This window comes from Petaurus breviceps, unplaced genomic scaffold (assembly GCF_028583685.1).
Source record: "Petaurus breviceps papuanus isolate PSGF00001 unplaced genomic scaffold, PetGlider_PUasm1.0 227, whole genome shotgun sequence".
Lineage (NCBI taxonomy): Eukaryota > Metazoa > Chordata > Mammalia > Diprotodontia > Petauridae > Petaurus > Petaurus breviceps.
In genome coordinates this window covers 6,897,480-6,916,302 of record NW_027185896.1, presented here as the reverse complement: position 1 = coordinate 6,916,302, position 18,823 = coordinate 6,897,480, and the positions used below count along the sequence as shown (strand labels likewise).

At 55.5% G+C, this 18,823-nt stretch overlaps 3 protein-coding genes across 16 annotated transcripts in view; 2 read left to right on the top strand and 1 right to left on the bottom strand.

Moving 5' to 3' along the window:
• The window catches only part of PARP3 (poly(ADP-ribose) polymerase family member 3), a 23,177-nt gene extending 20,971 nt beyond the window's left edge, over positions 1-2,206 (top strand). For all 7 annotated transcript variants that reach the window (XM_069095600.1, XM_069095599.1, XM_069095601.1 and 4 more), the window contains 2 exons: positions 598-744; positions 1,934-2,206. In XM_069095600.1, the coding sequence (XP_068951701.1) occupies positions 598-744; positions 1,934-2,103 (317 nt within the window). In that variant the 3' untranslated portion in view covers positions 2,104-2,206. The remainder of the gene's footprint in view (positions 1-597; positions 745-1,933) is intronic.
• A 1,346-nt stretch (positions 2,207-3,552) lies between these two features.
• On the top strand, positions 3,553-5,823 carry GPR62 (G protein-coupled receptor 62). The gene has a single exon (XM_069095592.1). It carries the CDS (start codon positions 3,848-3,850, stop codon positions 4,943-4,945), a length of 1,098 nt encoding a protein of 365 aa, XP_068951693.1. The 5' UTR covers positions 3,553-3,847; the 3' UTR covers positions 4,946-5,823.
• An 82-nt stretch (positions 5,824-5,905) lies between these two features.
• PCBP4 (poly(rC) binding protein 4) overlaps positions 5,906-18,823 on the bottom strand; it is a 13,517-nt gene continuing 599 nt past the window's right edge. The window contains exons 2-15 of one of the 8 annotated variants that reach the window (XM_069095584.1): positions 18,645-18,743; positions 17,665-17,788; positions 11,847-11,997; positions 11,390-11,413; positions 11,238-11,270; positions 10,828-10,944; positions 10,071-10,202; positions 9,731-9,859; positions 8,857-8,931; positions 8,586-8,630; positions 8,333-8,396; positions 7,688-7,740; positions 7,327-7,496; positions 5,908-6,824 (exon numbers count right to left, since the gene is read on the bottom strand). In XM_069095584.1, the coding sequence (XP_068951685.1) occupies positions 6,515-6,824; positions 7,327-7,496; positions 7,688-7,740; positions 8,333-8,396; positions 8,586-8,630; positions 8,857-8,931; positions 9,731-9,859; positions 10,071-10,202; positions 10,828-10,944; positions 11,238-11,270; positions 11,390-11,413; positions 11,847-11,927 (1,233 nt within the window). In that variant the 5' untranslated portion in view covers positions 11,928-11,997; positions 17,665-17,788; positions 18,645-18,743 and the 3' untranslated portion in view covers positions 5,908-6,514. Of the gene's footprint in view, positions 6,825-7,326; positions 7,497-7,687; positions 7,741-8,332; positions 8,397-8,585; positions 8,631-8,856; positions 8,932-9,730; positions 9,860-10,070; positions 10,203-10,827; positions 10,945-11,237; positions 11,271-11,389; positions 11,414-11,822; positions 11,998-17,664; positions 17,789-18,644; positions 18,818-18,823 lie in introns of those variants that run through there. The other 7 variants (XM_069095586.1, XM_069095588.1, XM_069095583.1 and 4 more) reach the window with 7 other exon arrangements.

Here is an 18,823-nt window from a genome sequence, read left to right as displayed (position 1 = left end):
GATGGATGGATGGATGGATGGATGGATGGATGGATGGATGGATGGATGGATGAACAGCCAGCCTTAATGTGTCATTGCTTCATTCTCAGAACCCTTAACCTTAGCCTGCCTCAAAGCTGCGCTGTCTACTACCATGACCACCCTGTTTATTTGGTTAGACATTTGCCCTCTTCAGGACCCAAGGCTCAGCTATGCATGTTAACAAGAGATCTATTTATATGGGAGAGTAAGAGTAAAATTCATGATAGACAGAAACCAGAGAGATGCCCTGGGCTAACTGGCCAATGCACCTGGTGGCCTGAGCTTTTCAATCACAGCTCATCTGGACCCTACCCTGTCCAGGAGGACCCAGTTGGCCTCTTGGGCAGTAGTTGGTGATAACATCTCTGTCCCCTTCAAACCTTCACCCTATCCATGTAAGCACTCCTGCATGTGTCCTGGATCAAAAGCTCCATCTGATGCCTCCACCCCAGGTTCATGAGAAGTATCTTTTATCATGTCCCATCCCTTCCCTATCTCCCATGTGCTGTGCTGTCTATGGTTGTGCCCAGGGTAGGGCAGAGCCTGGGGATCTGATCAGAGTTCCCTGTCCTGCAGTGGGCTGCACCTCCCAAAGAATCGGCCTCATGTTCCTGAGCGAGGTGGCTTTGGGCCAGGAGCACCACATCACCATCGATGACTCCAGCCTCCGGCAGCCACCTCCAGGGTATCACAGCATCGTGGCCCGGGGCCACACGGAGCCTGGTGAGTTCTGGCTACCCCTGGGCACGGGGAGGGCTTGGGGAGTGTAGGGTGGAGATGGGAAGCAGAGGGGCCATCACCTGGAGTCACACGTTGGGAATACCCAGGAAGACAGAACATAGAACTTCAGATCTGGGAGAGACCTTAGAACATAGAATGTGGAATGTCACAGATGAGATGGTCCTTAAGAACCACTGAGTGTAACAACCTCATTTTATCAAGAAAGAATCTGGGGCTCTGAGAAGACCAATAACTTATTTTTATTTCTTGGCAAAGGCATTTTACTTTGATAAAGATATCTTTTTTTAAAAAAATCTGAAACTGATTTCACTGGTGTAAACAGCTCCCACTGGGGAAATTAGTTCCCAATAGGCAGTTGACGGTCTCAGAGTGGTGCCAGAGGCAGAAATGCCCACCAAGCCACCCATAACCATTTGCAATAGTTCATTTTATTTCCATTTTAGTTTGGGTTTTTAAGTTTTATTGGTGCCTTTTCTTTGACATCAGTCCTATCTGAATACACACCCCCTTCTAACAAAGAAAAATAGTTAAGTGGTAACTCAATGCATGCTTGTTGGAGGTATTGTATGTACCACTCCACACCCATAGACCACCACCCCCACTTCTCCCAAAAAAGGACAGTGACTCATGGCTTTCTTTCCTCTCCAAGAGCAAAGATGGGTCACTCTAAAGATGCTGCGTTTGACTTTGTTTTACTGTTCTTTTCTCATTTATATTATTGTAGTTGAAATGACTTATTCAAGATCCCATGGGGGGAAGCAGAGACTAGGGAGGAGGGATGGAGATGAAGGGAGGAAAGGGCAGGAAGGAAGGCTGGGAAACTGAGGTAAGGCGCAAGGGTATGGGGACAGAGGAGGCAGCAGGGCCCTGGGGAGAGGGAGGAGCTGGGACCCTGAGCAGGCTTCTTCTCCCCTCTGATGCTTAGTTTCACCATTTGTATAAAGAGGGGCTGGACTGGTTATTCTCTGTAGTTCCTCCTATTCCTGGTGGCCCACATTCTAGGGTTCAGAACCATGTTTGTGTTGCAGAACCCAAAGGTCTCTCCCATTCCATGGCTGAGGGGAACTCTGGGAAACTGTGGGGCAGGATCGGGGCAGGGTACAACCCAAGGGGTCTGTCTGAGGCCAGAGTGGGGAGGAGTGGGAATGACTGGCTGGCCTTGCCCCCACAGACCCCTGTCAGGACGTGGCGCTGGAACTGGAAGGGCACAAGGTGATGGTGCCCCAAGGCCCGCCTGTGCCCATGCCTGAATACCAATCGTCTAGCTTCTCCCAGAGCGAGTACCTGATTTACAAGGAGAGCCAGTGCCGGCTTCGCTACCTGCTACAGCTGCACTTCTGAGCTGGCCAGGCCCGAGGCTCCTGGGCTCACAGCACACCAGGCTTGTCTGGCCCAGGACGGGTGCAGTGCGCTGCTTGTAAATAAAGCAGCAAGCAGTAAAGTCTCTCTGGCTGACTGCCTCTCTTTGATGCTGGCTCTCCATCTCCAGACCTCCTCCCTCTCCTGCAGAGTCATGAGTGATGGTGCCCTGGACTGGGGGCAGCTGTGGCCAAGGGCTAAGAGGCTGGCGATGTGTACAGTGTATGTCGAAAAGAACCCTGGATTTGGGATCGAGCACCTGTATGAACTCCCATCTCATTTGTAAAATGGGGGAAGAGGAGATGGGTTAAATAATCTTTAAATGCCACTCCAATTCTAACTCCTATGACAGCAGCAGCAAGGGATTATGCAGCAGCCTTTGTGTTTTCTTACGGGCCTTCCCACTCTCCTGTGATCCTCCCAGACATCCATCCTGGGAAAAAGAAAGCACCAGGATTGTTCTCCCCATTTTATGGAGGAGATAATTGAGGCTCTCGCAGAGGAAGGAACGTGCCCAAGAGCAGGCAGTGTGCCAGTGGGAGAGCTGGGGCTAGAATATGCTGAAGGCAGGGTGATCAGATTGGGGAGGGGACTAGCTCCCAAGGAGAAGGTGGAGGGACAGAGGTATGTGTCCTGGAGAAGATAAGGCTTGGGGAGGGGGGGGAAGGGGGGGCATGGCATTGGCTTCAAGTATCTGAGGACTGGATTTGTGCTGCTCATCCCCAAATAGCAGAATTCAGGGCAATGATTCAAAGTTACAGGGAACCAGATTTCAACTCAATAGAAGGGAAAATGTCCTAACCATGGAACGAGCTGCCTAGAGAGAATGAGCTCCCCATCACTGAAGTGAAAGATGGGGAACCTCTTGAATAGGATGTCAAGAAGTTCTTGTTTAGATGCAGAGTAGACTAGGTGTCCCAAGTGTCTCCAGGACCCATTAAACTCTCAGGGTCTGGCTCTATTCTTGATGGCTGGACTGACCTGTCCCCCTCCTCTCAGAGAGTGACACAGACCTAAGGAGCTAGAAAAGCAGATGCCGCTGAAGTCCAGAACAAGCAGGCTGCTGCTAGGACCCAGGGGTGGCCTCATTAGCCCCCCCAGGGATCGAGCGATCTTTAAAGGGCAGCGCCAAGAGTGACAGCCTGTACCATCTCCGGGAAGAGAGGCAGCAGCCCTGGGTAGAGGGGGGCGAAGATGAGCCCACAGGGCCCAGCCTTCCTCATTGTGTGCCCGGCTTGGGGCAAGACGGTGCCCCCAGGGACTTGTCAGCTCCTGCTCCCCGGGCCTCTTCCTGGGCAGGGGATAAGGTGAGATATTCCCAGTGAACCTTGGGGAATAGGAGGATGGGGTGATGGATGGAGGATGAAGGGGTCAAGTGGGTGGTTAGAATCATGGGTTTTAGAACCAAATAAACCCTGGGAGATCTGCCAGTCCAGTCCCCTCCTTTTACAGATAGAGAAACTGAGGTCCAGAGAAGGCAGGCAGCTTGTCCAAAGCTTTGTAAGTACAGAATCCTGAACCCAGACTCCATGACTCCATTTCCAGAGCTTTTTTTTTTCCCAATATCACTTTCCCTTAGTCTCCCCAGTTCAGGGGCAGGGCACAGGCCAGGAACTCAGCTCATCTTTTCTTTTCCCTCCCCTGGACCAGCCTGATGTCACCAGGATGGTAGGGCTCCCACCAGCCGCTTGGGTGCCCAGGGCCATGGCATAGCCCCGGAGGGCAGATGGCCAACAGGACTGAGCTAAATGAGACACTGGGGGCAGGGTCCTCATCGTCCCGTCTGGTTGGGCTCATCCCAGCTGCCTTCCTGGAGGTGGTGACCCTTCTGGGCAACGGAACCGTGCTGATTGTTGTCCTTCGCACCCCTGCCCTCCGAAAGGCTATCTACCTTGCCCACCTCTGCCTGGTGGACCTTTTGGCTGCAGTCTCTGTGATGCCCCTGGGCCTGCTAGCGGCTCCCCCAGGCCTGGGAACTGTGTACCTGAGCCGGGGCCAGTGTAGAGCTGCTCGCTTTGTCACCGTCACGCTGGTATCAGCCTGCACCCTGACGCTGGCTGCTCTTGGGCTAGAGCGCTACCGCTACATCCTGCATCCACTGAGGCCCCGGCCTCGGCCTCCACCCATCTTGGTGCTGGGGATCGTGTGGGGTGTGTCTGGTCTCCTGGGGGGGCTCTCCCTCCTGGGCCGGCCTTCTCCAAACTGCTCCCTGGTGGCTGGTCCCCCAGGACCTTTCCGGCCTCTCTGGGCCATCCTAGCCTTTGCTCTGCCTGCTCTGCTCCTCCTGATCTCCTATGGCAGCATCTTCCGTGTGGCCAGACTGGCAGCCCTCCGCCCACCACCCCCCGCTCCTGGCCCACGGCCCCGCTCCGACTCCCTGGACAGCCATCTGTCCATCCTGCCGCCCCGGCTGGCCGGCCCACACCTGGTGGGTGGCAAGGCAGCCCTGACGTTGGCCTTGGTTGTGGGTCAGTTCCTTGGTTGCTGGCTGCCTTTCTTTGCTGCGTGTCTGCTGCCTGGGCGCTGGAGCATAGGGGTAGAGGTGGCCCTCACCTGGCTGGCCTACTCATCCTTTGCTGCCCACCCTTTCCTCTATGGCCTCCTGCAGCGGCCTGTGCGTGAGGAACTGAGCCGTCTGGCCCGAGCCTGGCTCCGAGCAGTCCCGGGACCCTGGCACTGCCCCCCAGGAGCCTGGCTCCCCCAAAGCTTCCTGAAGCTCCTCCGGGGAGACCCAGAGAACCCAGTCCTGGATCCTTCTGCTGGCCAGGAAGCAAACACAATGACTGCAGAGGGGCCTGGCCTGGACCAGGGAGAGACTACCTGAAAGAGGAGACTGGGGGGAGAAAGGAAAGGGGGAGGAGGCAATCCTGAGATAGCAGAGAGATGGAGGTCAGCCAGCCAACCACATACACACACCCCCTTGCACTAGCAGTTGTTGGGGTGGTCTTGTGCTCAGGACTTTGCTAGGGAGGAGAGTCCCTGGGTGGCATCTGCCCCTGGCTGAGTGTGTATGAGCTCTCCTTTCATCGGCTCACTGGCCTCCCCTGACACAGCCAAGCCCAGCCCCACTTAGCTCTGCTCCTCAGAGGATGCAGGAGCCCTAAGAGTCCCACCCTTCCCTCTGGGCCCCTTCTTCCCCAAGGCCTTCCAAACTGGCAGTAGAGAGTGGAGTCCTCCTCCTACTCCCTCCTTCACTGCTCCACAGGGTTCCAGAACCCCCCCCCCAAACACACCTATTTTCCCTATGGTCAGATAAACAAAAAGGTTTCCTGGACCCCCTCAAGGAGTCTGTGGAAACCTCCTCTGGGTCGGGATTGGCTTTAAGACTCTAGCATATTCCAGGAAAGGGTCACCCACCACCCTGGGGCGGAAACCCGGATGGGATGACCTTGAAGTCCCTGGCAACCAGAGGATCAATGCCTGGGAGAAGTATAAAAAGCTGGGCTGGCCTGGATGGGGCCAAGAGCCAAAGGCGAGCCTGCAGAAGCAGGAATCCTCAGACAGCTCCTTGGGTTGGGGATAGAGGACTGAGTGAGGGCCCATCTGGGTTAGAGGCCAAAGAGACAGCAAGGTGGGGACAGGCCCTGCAGGTGGCCCCCATGGGAAACGTGTTCTTAAAGATGACTTCAGTCTTGTCTCCCCCTTAGTGCCTTGCCTGTTCCTTTCCCCAATTCAAACTGGAGACATCCAGGTCACTGAGAATATTTATTCAAAAACTGGATTGAAAAAACTGTACAGAGTCTTGGCTGCTGAGAGCGCGCCTGCCCCGCCCCCTCCCTCACTCCCACCCCCAGCTGCCTGGCAGTGCCCCCCAATCCTGGCCCCTACCCCCCTCCCGCTATGCCCCTTCCCAGCCAGCCTGTTCCAGTCAAGAGGATGTTGCTTAAGCAGCAGGAGCCCTATGTGGGTGGAAAATGAGGGGAGCCTCCTTGGAACTCTCATTCCCTGTAGGATGTGAGGGAGCCCCTGGGGGGGGGGCACCAGAGGCTCTTCTCTCCTCCAGGATTTCCTGTATCCCAGTCAGGGATGAGCAGAGGGCAGGGAAAGGGAAGGGGGTTCAGTCCCCTTGGACAGGCAGTTGGTTTGGGGTCACATAACTGTCTCTGCCATCTCTTCCCTCTCCTGCCGGCTCCCTAGAATTGGGTCAGCACCTCCCCCCACAACTTGGCCTGAGATAAGAGATCCTGGATGGACGGCACTGGCTGAGGCCAACAGGCCCTAAAATCCATGCGTATGGGTGTCAACATTGCTAGGGAATCATTGCCTTGGCCCCTAGTATGTATGTGGTGGGGGCGGGAGCAGGGGAGAAGCAGGATGAGGCTCCCAAGGAGCAGGAGTCAGGGCCCTCCCGCCCGGCGGTGTCACTCCCTGGCTCCCGGCTCCTCCCCTGGCTTTAGTAGGGGGAAAACTTCTGCCTTTCTGACTTCTTGGTGCCATTGGCGGCTGCCATCTTGGCAGTGTAGGCAGTGAGACCACTGGGAGGTGGCCCTGGTGAGGACGGGGGCAGGGCCAGGAAGGGCACGGGCTTGAGACCGATGAAGTTGGAAAGGGAGATAGCGTAGGGGGTCCCCAGCAGGCCTGGAGGTGCCGCAGGCAGGGCAGTCAGGGCTGGTGACGGGGCCAGGGGTGGGGAGAAAGGGGCTGACAGGTCTGCAGGACCCGAGCCTGGGGTCCCTCCTGAGGTAGACTTGGCCGTCTCTAAACTGGAGGCAGAGGCAGAGAAGAGGGACAAATGGGAGTAAAGGGCCAGACGGAGAAAGAGACATCAGGAAGAGAAGAAATGGGAAGGAAAGGCAGATATCGGGGCCGGGCGATGGGGCGGAAGGAGGGGTCAAAGAAACAGACAGATGAGGGAACGGGGAGAAAAGAGGGGAGAAGTGCAGGGGAGAGGAGGATGACCAGGGAGGGGAAGGGGAAGAGGAGAGCAGACAGAAGGGCAGAGTAAGGATGTGGAAAGAGGGAGTCATGAGAAAGGGAAGGAGAGGGGAGAGCAGGAAAAGTGGAAGGCAGAGAGACAAGGAGAGGGAGAGAAACATGAGGGGGGAAGGGGACAAAAGTCAGCGTCAGCCACTGTTTGTAGGTCTTGGGTCACCCACATGTCCTGCCACTTGAGAAGGTACTTCAGTAGGAAGAGAAGGGTCCCCATTCCGGTTCTTCCCTCCCCCCCAGGTGCTCTACTCATTCTCCATCTTCCCCAAAGCTCACCAGGCAGTGATGAGGTACTGGGCCAGAGCGATGGAGACAGGGGAGCCCGTGATGGTTACATGCCGCTCCCCGGAGCCCTCTGCCTGATTCCCAATCTTGATGTGGGCCCCGGACATCTGCCGGATCTCACTGATCTTGCTGCCCTGACGCCCGATCACACAGCCAATCAGCTGCAGGGAGTGGAGAGGCAGTCAGTCCTGAGCCTCTGCTCTCATCCTCAGCCTCAGACCCCCAACTCCCCCCAACCCGAGAGAATGGGCAAGCGGTTCTTCAGACCCCACCCTTCTCTTTCCATTTCCTAGAGCGCCGTCCCCCTCACCCCATCCCCTACCCACAAGCCCCCTGCCCACACTGGGCTCACGTCATTGGGAACCAGGAACTCCTGGGAACTGGTCTGGGCACTGGGATCCAGTCCTAAAGGAGGGGAGAAGAACCCAAAGGATTGGGACAAGCTGGACATTACAACCACGTCACCTTACCCCATCCCTGACCCAAGAGCCCAGGAAATCCTGGGAACCATGGGATGGCCCTTGGAGACCACACATTCTCACCCCTCATTTTACCGGTGAGGGGAGGGAGACCTGGAGAGGGAAGGGGGTTAGCCCAAGGCCAGACAGCAGATCTGCAGAGGTGTGAGGAGGTATCCAGAGTCCTCTCCTCTATCCAATGCTGCCACTCAATGTGGAGCCCATGGGCTCAGTAGAGTATCATAGGAAGAGTGCCAGTTTGGGGATCAGAAGGCCCTAGGTTTGAATCCTGCCTCTGCTTGCTGTGGGTATAATCTGGGACAAGTTTCTTCCCCATTTCTGGCCCAGGTTCCTCTTCTGTAAAATGGGAAGTAGCAGGCATAAAACCAGTGGCCTCTGACTTTCTAGCTTCAAAGCCTGGGAGTGACTTCTTCCCAGGAGCCTCTTGGACACTGTGAGGATTGGGGCCCAAAAGCTGAGTGGACCCTATCTGTGAAGGCATCTGGCCCCTGCCCTAGCCCCAGGACACACTCACTCACCTGGCACCACACTGGGTGAAGCAAAGGGGACGGGATGGCCGGACAGCTGCTGGAGCTTGCTGACCTGAGCCAAGGAGAAGGGGGAGGGAGGTGAGAGGGGAGATGCCCTGCCCCAGCTCAGGCTCTTGATCTTGCCCCCACCCTGGCCATGGCCCAGCCTTAGCCAGCTTTCCCTCTGCCAGCCTGCCAGGCCCTAGCTCTGGGAAGGGGAGAATTGAAGGGAGCAGGGGCAAGGGGGCCTGGCCCCACTCACCTCTGCTGGAGTCACTGTTCCATACTGGCCCTGAACAGAGAAACCCTGTGTGGGGGAGGGAGGCAGTTACCATGGTAACAGCCAACCTCCTTTTCTCTCTGCCTCTCCATCTCTCTGGAGTAGTGGGGGCAAGATGTTCAGGCTGCTGAGGATGTTGGGGGAATCCAAGTGTGGCCCCCTACCCCCACCCCATTCCTTGGACCCACAAATTTCCTTATCCCCTCTCTCCCCTTCCCTTGTAACCCCCCCTACTGTACCCCCTCCTTGTTACCTGGTTGGCGGAGAGCAGGACGGTGCCCAGGGAGAGGCTGGGGTGGTAGGGGATGGTAGCTCCTTTGGGAGGGGACTGGAGGGGATGGGGAGGGGGGTATTTGGACAAGGTCCCCAGTGACCATAGGACCCTCCACCCAGCTGACCCCCATAATATCTAATGACTCCCCAATGCTGCCAATTGCCCTACTCTACCTCAAAACCTCACTGATCCCTAAATCCTCATTGAGGATAACCCAATACCTCACTAATCTCCTACTCATTTATTCAATATCCCAATGACCTCCCTCCCCCCCCAACCTCTATGAACTTTTCTAAAAAATGACTGATTTTTCTTGACCACCCCCCGCCACCTAGTACAATTCAGAAACCACCCATGCCATATCCCTCCCACCCTACAGACCTCCAGCCCACGGGTACAGAGGGAGAGCAGGCATCCCAGTCCTGGGACCCTGATACCTACTCTCACTAGTGGGTGCATAGGAGCTGGTACCCAGACTTAGCTCATTAACTTCCTGGTCTCACTCTCTGGGATCCTCCTCGACCATCTGCCCCCTTCCCATTCTCCATACCCCCATTCATGACCTCTGACACTGCTCTCTCAGATCCTAAGCTCCTGCCCCCTTCCTCTCTCCATGCCCACAGCCCTTTTCCAGAACAAACCAGCAGTAATCCCCAGGTGGATGGGGGGGGGGGGGGGTCGAGGAGGATCCCAGAGAGTGAGACCAGGAAGTAAATGAGCTAAGTCTGGGTACCACCTCCTTCCCCCCCCCTCGCGGGCCAGGCCCCCCCCTTTCCCAGAAAAAACCAGCAATAACCCCGGGGGGGGGGGGGGGGGGGGCGGGAATTCAGAGAGGATCCACTCAGTCCAGTACCTCTAGAATCACTGCACAGATCTGGCGAACACAGAGGATGATGGCATCTGGGACCCCAGAAACAGTGACTGCCCGCTCTGTGGAGTTAGGAAGCAGGTCTCCAGCCACCTGTACCTGAGCCCCTGTAGTCTGGGTCAGGGAAAAGGAAAGATTTAGACCCTTGCTAGGTGAGATGGAAATGGGAGGCTCCACCCAGCCCCTCCATTGGGGGCGGTCAGGACCCCTGGATTCCCCCTTGGTAGGTGTGGGGTTGGTAGGGAGCAGAGAGGGAGGGACATCATCTGGGCAGGACTGGGAAGACCAACTCCTCCCTAGACTTACCCCAAGAGGGTTTCCATACCTCTCGAATCTCCTTAATCTTGGTCCCTGCTTTCCCAATGAGGGAACCACACTGACTGGCTGGAATGACCAGCCGAAGGGTAACTGGGGGCTTAGAGATGCTGCCACCATTTGGGGGGCCTGTACATAAGTCCTGGAGAACAGGGAGGGTATAAGTCAGTCATCCCCCCCAAAAAAAGTGTACACACCCCATCTGCAGGCTTCATTATTAACATTATTCTGTATCTTTCCTCAGCCTTTGAAAATACAACTTGATAGACTTCCTCCAGGAAGATTTAATTAATATCTTATTGATACCTTCCCCTCCAAAGCCCACTCTCCAATTGTCCTTTATTCTTTATGACCTCGGGTCTAATGGACTCAGGGCTAGATCCATGGTTCATGCTGCCTTAAAGCACTATGCAGGGGGTATTCTGTCCTCTTTAGACTAGAGGCTCCCTGTAGGGAAGGACATGATTTCCCCTTCAGGTCAGGGGTTCCATGAAGGGCAGCATTTCTTCCCCCTCCCCCCAGACCAAGGAACCCAGAGGAGAGGGACTGTATCTTTCCCTTGTTCTACCAGCTCCTGAAGGTAGGAGTCATATCTCCCCCATCCATCTAGGGCCTATCTCTCCAGCTGCTGCCTCTGTCTCCCCAATTTTGTGACTCAGTCCACAGCCTAGGTTTCAAAATTCAGATATTGCCCAATGCCCAACTCTGGGATAGGGAGAGGTGGAGCAGAGACAGACACCCAGAGGTCTTGGATTTTAGTAACCTACCTCATCCAGTTTGAAGGCAATCATGGACACAGCGTGGAAGACAGCGCCCGTGGAGCCAGTGATAGTGGTAATTCTCTCTGGACAGGAGCCCTCTGAGATAGTGATCCGAGCGCTGCTCTGAGGGGTGGAGGGGTGGGGAGGGAAAAAGGACGACAGGACAAGGGCAGCAAGGGCCCAAGCCCCAGGAGGAGGGCAGACACATCGACTTGGCCACAGCCCAGCCCCTTTCTCTCCAGGAAAACTCCCTCTGCTGCCCTCCCTGTCCTTGAACCCCACTGTCCCCTCCCCAAACTAGGAAATCTCTCTTCTCTCTTCTGGGAGCCTCCTGTTTTCAGCCCTGGAGGACACAGCTGTGTCTGTTTGTCCTTGACCCAGGGAGATCTCAGGCTCCCATACCCTCAGCTACTCACCTGCTCCCGGATCCTCTTTACTGTCTCCCCTTTCTGTGGAAGGAAGGAAAGTACAATCCTGTGCTCTGGGAGGCATGGGGAGGGCAGATAGGAGTGGGGGCAATGGTACCAGAGGACTTGGGAGTAGGGTTGGGAGGATGATTCTCACTCACCTTTCCAATGATACTGCCCACCTCCTGCAGACACAAGGAGACAAGCCTGGCTCAGAGAAGCCCTGCCCCCCCCCCCCTCTTAGCCATTCCCTATTTCCGGGTCTCTAAAGCAACAAGCCTCCCTCTCCGTCCTATTTAGCACGGAGGTACCTTGGGCCTATCAAGGCCACAGTAATCAATTTTAAAAAAATCTGTTCTATTGTAGTGGATGGATCTGGAGTACTTGACTGCTGGAAGCAACAATGCTGGTCTAGCCCCAGGGCCCTTCAGAGCCCTGTTCTGTGGGCTTCCTTCAACACTGCCCCCACACCAGGGTAGCTTCCTCCCACCCTCTTTCTACTTTTCAAGTCTCTTTGAAGTGTGGTCTTCCCTCCACTAGTACAGAAGCTTTCTGAAGGCAGGGACCACACTTTCTTTTTTTGCACACAGTAACCACAGAAAAAATACATTGCCTTGCCTTTCCATGCATGATCATGCGCAGTGTGAGGGTGATACTCAGCTCCGGCTCTTCCTCGAGCCCTGGGTCAGAGCCGCTCATCCTGTCTGGGGATTCTGCCACCAAGGAGGTGGCCCGACAGTGTGTCCACCTGGCCTGCCGGCCGAGTGCTCTGCAATGGCAGAGGAGAGAGGATGGGATGGGCCCTTCCTGCTGCACCAAGCACCAGTGGAGACACTCGGGGCAATGGAAAGGGCCCATCCTGGGGAGTTAGGAAAACTGGCTTCTCAGCAGGGCCCCGGCCCTAGTCTGGGGAGGCAGCTTCCCTTCTCTGGGCCTTACCTCTGTCACGGCCTTCCCAGGGAGTTTGTGAGCATGAAATGAGAGGAGACAGAATTGGGCTTTGTCAGTTATCAAGTTTTATATCAATGTGAGAGACACATTCTAATTATTACACATACAATAATGCTCCCTACTAGCACCACAATCATCAGGCCAGACCAATGGTAGAATCACCTCTTGGTGCCCCCTGACAACCACAGCTGAGCACTGGCCAGAGGAACTGTCCATACCTCAGAAAGGCATCCTCACCAAAGGCAGGATAGGCCGACCAGGGGGGTCTTAGCCGGGTAATACGGCTGAGAGCCACCCTATCAATAAGCAGTGTAACCCATGGTACTCCCATCACCTCCTCACTAAGGCCTCCTGCAAGAGTCCCACCTCAGTGGAACTGGTGGGAGGTCTTCTAAGACACGGCTCCAGCTTCATTTCCTACTCCTTCCTGTATGGCCCCTCAGCTCCAGCCTGGCTGATTTCTTCTGTATCTCTCCTAGGTTTCTTGTGTCTAGATCTTTGTTTACAGAGGTCTTTGCTTGCCTTCCCAGCCTCTTTTCAATCTTCCTCATTCTTTAGAACACAGATCCAAATCCCCCTTCTCTTGGAAGCCCTCCTTGGCCACCCCAGCCCAAACTCACTCCTTGAACCTACAAGCCTTGGAGTTTATGCCTCTTGCCTGCACCACTGAGGTACAGTACAGCCTTTGGGGCTTGGTCTCCCCATGAATGTGAATTCTCCAACCCTTCTCTCCCTCTCCCAGGTTGAGTTCCTTGAGGGAAGCCCTATGCTCTAGGAGGAAATCTATGTCCTGCCTAATTAGGAAATAGTCTAAAACACCTCCCACTGACCTGCAGCATCAGTGAGGCAGCAGAACTAGCCTTAGAGCCAGGGAGAGCTGGATTTGAGTCTCACCCCTGACATACTGGCTGTGTGGCCCTGGGGAAGGCACATAGCTTCTCAGAGATGGAGGGAACTCCTGAGGACTATAAATTGCAGGGAAGGTGCCAGGCTGCATTAGTGGGAGGAGCTCCCTACACCAAGGAAGACAGAGCTCGGCCCATCTCTCTGTTACAGTCCTTGCCTGTGAGTCAGGAGGCAGTGGCTGGAGATGCTTGCCGTTCCAGCCCTTAACCCCCTGCATGGCTTTGGACAACTTGCCTTCCTGTGCCTGTTTCCTTGTTTATAAGAAGCCTTTACCGATCCCCCTATTTCCAATTTATCCTGTATGGATCTTATGTGTACACAGTTGTTGGTATGTTATCCTCATTGGACTGTAAGCTCTCTGAGGGTAGGGGCTGTCTTTGCTCCCCCCCGCCCAGCACAATGCCTGGCCCATAGTAGGCACTTAAAATTTGATGGACTGCTCTATTCCCAGCCAGACTATTACATATGAAAGTGCTCTGAGAGGAGCAGGAGGCACCATACCATATAAATGTCAGGGGTTATTAATGTTATTACCAGGACCCCCTGAAGGTGGGGCTGAGCATAAGGCTAGGATTAAACCCCTACGGTTCAGCCCCTCCCTGCCACCTGCCCCACCCCTCCCAGGTCTTGGCGCCTTTTCCCTCCACCAGTTTTAATCCTAGACCTTAATCCTGCTTGGAAATCCTTGCCCAGCCAGTGGGCCAGGCCCCCACCCCCTGAAACAAACCAACCAACCCAAAGACGAAAGCAGCCCAGGGAGCAGGCCACACCAAATGAGGGGGTCACAGTTCCTATGTGTGGTGGCTTTGGGGGTGGACCGAGCCCCGAGTCCCATCTCTCTAGCCAGCCAGAGCCATGATCCTTCCCAGACTGCCCCTTACCTAAGCAGCCATTTCACACCAGCAGGTCACTGGGGCTGGCTGGCTTTTTGCACACCATGCCTACTTCTGGGGGTGGGGTGCTCCTATCACTGATGGGGGTGCAGGTGAATGGGGTCTTTGCCCGTAGAACGCTTGTTACCACGTTCACTGTTACTTTATATGGACGCACACTGGTCTCCCTTCACAGTCTGCAGCTCCTGAGGGTGGGGTATTAGCCTTCCCCTCTCCTCCACAGGGGCAGAGTAACAGCATGGGGAGAGGACACAAAGAAAAGGTCCTGGTCTCCCTTCCCCATCTTGCCCTCTCTGATAAGTTTAGCCTAGAGAGTATCTGGGTCTTTTTCATCTCTGACATGCCATCCAGGACAGGGTCCCTGGTGTCTCAGTCCCCTGCTTGGCAGCACTCATTTGAACCCAGTGAGGAACCATTTCCTTCAGGGTCCTTGGGATCTAGGAGCCCACTGCTTATCTGGCATTCCAGGCCTGGCTTTCTGCAGTTATTTATTGCTCTGGCCAGGTCGGGCAGGGTGACAGTGGGCGTTGGGCCCCTGCCCAGGGTCATGTGGCTGCCACGCGTCAGGACGCACTGACCTCACCCTTACCTCGGGGGTTTTGGGGGGCACGATTCCCTCTTTATAGCTCCCCGTCAGCGAGAGACCCCCTATATAGCTCCTACCTACCCTTTGCTTTTCTAGAAGAGCCTTCTCATGGGCCTTGACCCCCATGGAGTTAGCTCCCAGGGTCTCTTCCCAAGCCCCCGATGCCCCCTGTTCCTATAGTCTTCTCCCACTCCCACCCCCACCCACGCTGCCGGATGGGGCACAGGGGTGACAGCTGTGTAAGCAGCCCGACTCCCCCCTCTCCCCTCCCCCTCCTTTCCCTCCCCCTCCCCCCTCCAGCTGTCTCTCCTGTGACAGCTGCCCCAGTAAAGGGCTGGGGGCTTAGCTAGCCCCCCTCCCCCTCAGATCGAGTGTCCACCCAGGCTTTGTTCTAGGGCAGAACAATCCAGTGGGGGTGGGGTGAGTAGGGAAGCCGGCTCTTGGGCTAGGGAATGGGGGTGGGTGGACTCCAAAGTGCCCATGGAGGGATTCCCTCCTTCCCTCTGCTGTCTCTCCCCTCCAGTTCAGACTCCAGACGGAGGACCCCAGGGGCATGGAGTGGGGGTGGGCTTCTGTGCTTGGCTGGAGGGCTCAGGCTCTTCACCCCATACTTCTTTCTTGGCTCCTATTCTCCAGACCCCTCTTTTTCCTGCTGCACATCCCTCACCAGCCCTAGGGTAACGGTTTTTTAGTTGGGCTGTTCCTAGATTGGTGTGATTTCCCCTAGCTCTTGCTTAGCACCTAGTCCTGGATGCCAGCTCCTAGATACTGCATATTTAGTGGGCTTCTCTCTCAAGTCTGGGACCAGTCTGAGGGTCCTCAGGCCATCTGCTAGGAATGGAAAACCCCAGGGACCAAAGGGGAAAGAATCAGAGTAAGTCCCTTGGAGATGTGAGAGCTGGGTAAATGATCAGTTTCAAGGCCCCCATCAGCACATACCCTCCTTCACAAGCCCACTGGATTCTTTAAAAAATGTGTTTTTTTGTATCTACACTGTTAAGACAACCCTATAAATTAGTTGTCATTAGTTATTTCTGGCCTCTCCCTCCAAAAATGCTTTTTTTTTCCTGTGTGCAACCAAAATTTCTTTAACTAGCCTACATCAAAGAGAAGATTACCTTCATAAGAGATACTCAGTAGTGGACAAGATGAAAGAACAAAGTTTTCTCTCAATATTTAGAAATCTAAATGTATAGCCCTCTGTGGATGTAACCCAAGAATTTGAGAGAATTCACCATTATGCACTATAAATTGAGGACTGCTTTTATAAAAGGCAGTGTGGTGTCGTGGAAAGAGCTAGGGATCTAGAGTCCAAGGGCCTGGGTTCAAATTCTGGCTCTACCACTCACTCTCTGACCTTGGGCAAGCTGTCATAATCTCTTAGCTCAGCTTCCTCATTAACAAAATGAGGGGGTTGCATGAGATGATCTCTATGGTCCCCCCTATCTCTGACCCAGGTGTTTCCAAGGCTCAGTTTCCCTGTCTCCACTCTTCCAGAAATGGATGGTCCAGCTGAATGCCAGGGCAGTTAGGGCCCAGCCAGGAGGCTGTGGACCTGGAAGGTCAGGAGAGCCAATCAAACAAATTAAGTCACTTGCCTCGGTCTCTTGGCTCTCAGGTCTGTCTCTCAGGCTTAGCTCCAGACTGTGAGGGATGGGCCATGAAGGCACTGAGCTCAGGACAGAGAGGGACAGAACACCCTTAGAGATGCTTCAAGCTCCTCAGGGTATTAACCTGACAATCTCTGGATTATTCCTTCCCACACTCCAAAGGATTGAGAGGAGACCAAAGCCTGGTTACTGACCTTCTATCATCTCCTCTCTAGGGGAGACAAATAGTGGGGAGCAATGATTGAATGGGTCCTGGGATCTGGGAGGAATGGGAGAGGTTTGTTAACCTCTTGATTTGGGAATCTCCATTGACCCCAATCCCTACTCCACTGAGTCATGGACAGGAGGTGGATAGACTACAGGATGAGGAAGAGGGAGAGGCAGGGAAATAGACAAGAAACAGGGAGCAGGCTTAGGGCAAGCATTGGTGGGCAGGAAATGGGTCCAGCACCAACCCAAGGGGTGAAGGGAGGAGGAAAGTGGGTGACTCCTACTGGGCATCCTCAGGCCTGAGGGAACTAAAGCGGTCATTGCATCATTTAAACAAATCTTGTGGCTTATTCAGCCCTGGAAGTGATCAGGTCTAAACCCCCTTCCCATTTTACAGATGAAGAAACAGACCTACGAGGTTCCAGGCCTTGCTCAAGGTCAGGGTCAGAGCCAGAATTAGAACTCAGGTCTCCTGATGTACAAGCTAAGTATTTTTCCCTTGTACCAACCTAGAACCAGCCTGACAGTGATAGAAGAGGATGGGAAGGGATCCAACACTAGAGTAAGGGGCAGCCATTGAGCTAGGGGGCAGAAGGGCTGGGTCTCAGCACAGGCTGTCTGCCTCCATCCCTCCCTCTGCCTTGGCCCGGGGCTGGCTGGGGTGTGTGAGCTGTGGGCGTCCCCCCCCCAATAGGCCCCCCTCTCTGAGCAACCAGGGAGAACAATCCCCTTGTGTCTGAACTACCCAGCTCTGCATGCTGATGAGGGGGGGTTACTGGGGGAAGGGAGCAAGGACACTGGGCAGCTAGGACCCTGGAAGGGGTATCACTTGGTAGGGGGTACTGGGATAGGGGATCCAGAACACCCGGGCAGGATTGAAGCTGGGACCTCAAGAAGGCTGTTCCTTGGGAAGAAGAAAACTGGGACCCTGGGTGGGGAGGGGTCTCAGAAAGGGGAGGAGAACTGGGGTAATCTGACTGCGCATAAGGATAAGGGTGGGGTTGCCAAGCCTAGGAGGGCTAGGAATGGAGGTTGTAGAGGGTCAAGGCCCTGGCATTTCTGGGTACCTAGTGCTCCCCCTTCTGAATGCCACTTCCCTCAGAGGGAATGGGTGGAATGGATAGAGAGGCAGGGGTTCTGAAATGCCAAAGGTCATAAGACGGCAGTCAGAGCAGAGCATGCAGTGGGCACCTCCCTGAGTTTGTTAGGGCTAGCTGTGGTCCTGCTGGGTCTGGGGTCCTACATGGGGGGGGCACTGAAGCCAAGCTAAAATGACAAACCTTAAAAGCTGGGGAAAGGATAGGAGGTGCCTCTGACTCCAGGTTTTAGGAGGGACAAGGGGAAGATGTCCAGCTGCCCAGAACTCCAGGTCTCCATTCCTATTCTAAGTTGGGAGCCTAGAATCTAAAAGATTAGAGCTACTTGGCTGGAGGAAGTAGGGGTACCTGGGTCAGCCAGGGCTGGAAGCTGAGCAAGGTAGTAAGACAGAAGTGGGGTCTGGGGTTGGCAATGAGGCTGGCCAGAAAAGGCTGAAGTTAGGGACAGGGACTTGGATAGAAAAAGCAGAAGTGTCTAGAGGGTCAGGAGAGTTCAGATAGGGTCACGAAGGCTGAGAATGTGGGGAGTGGGTGATGGGGGTCAGGTGCTTGGCTGTAAGTATTACAGGTGTCTGGGTGTCAGACCCTGTGAGGTAGAGCTGGGGCTCAGGGGATGGGATGGTGAAGCTAGGGTAGAGAAAGCTGGAGGGAGGGGGTTGAGTCGAAGACCCGGGGTGTGGGTACAGGGCCCTGGACAGCAACCAAATCAGCACCTGGCCTGCCAGGCCCACCCCTCCCTGCCCCCCATCCCAGCCCTGCCTGCGCAAGCGTCCTTGGTTCTGCCCTGTCCCTTGGGGGCCAGCAGGGTGTGTTCCCTGCAGCCCCAGGTCCAGCACTGCGGCCTCTTCCCTCCCTGGCCCCCACCCCAGAAATCTGAGCCCCCTAGGAAAGGCCCCCACCCCCTCTCCAACTTTCCCCAGGGCCTGGCTTGGGGCTGTGGTTGACGCCCCTGCCTGCTAGGGCCCTGGAGTCACCTGCTGGGAGGAGGGTCTTTCCTAAGTCCCTCGGCAGGGCCAGGGGCCTGCCGTGCCCCCTGCCCGCCTGCTCGGCCCAGGGTGCAGTCCCTCTCCTCCCTGGGCAGGGTCCCTGCTCCTTCCCCCTCCCCGGTCCGGCCCAGCCCAGCTCAGCCCAGCCCAGCCCAGCCCAGTCCAGCCTGCCGGTACCTCTGGGGTCTGTCCTGCAGCGCTGGGGGGGTGGCTGGGCCGCTCAGTGCCACATTGTCCCCGGGAGAGGCGGCCGCTCACAACTGCTAGTGACATCAGCTGCGAACAATGAAGTGTTTGACAGGCGAGCCCGAGCCGGGCCAGGAGCACGGGAATATGTGTGCCCCCCCCCCCCCCCC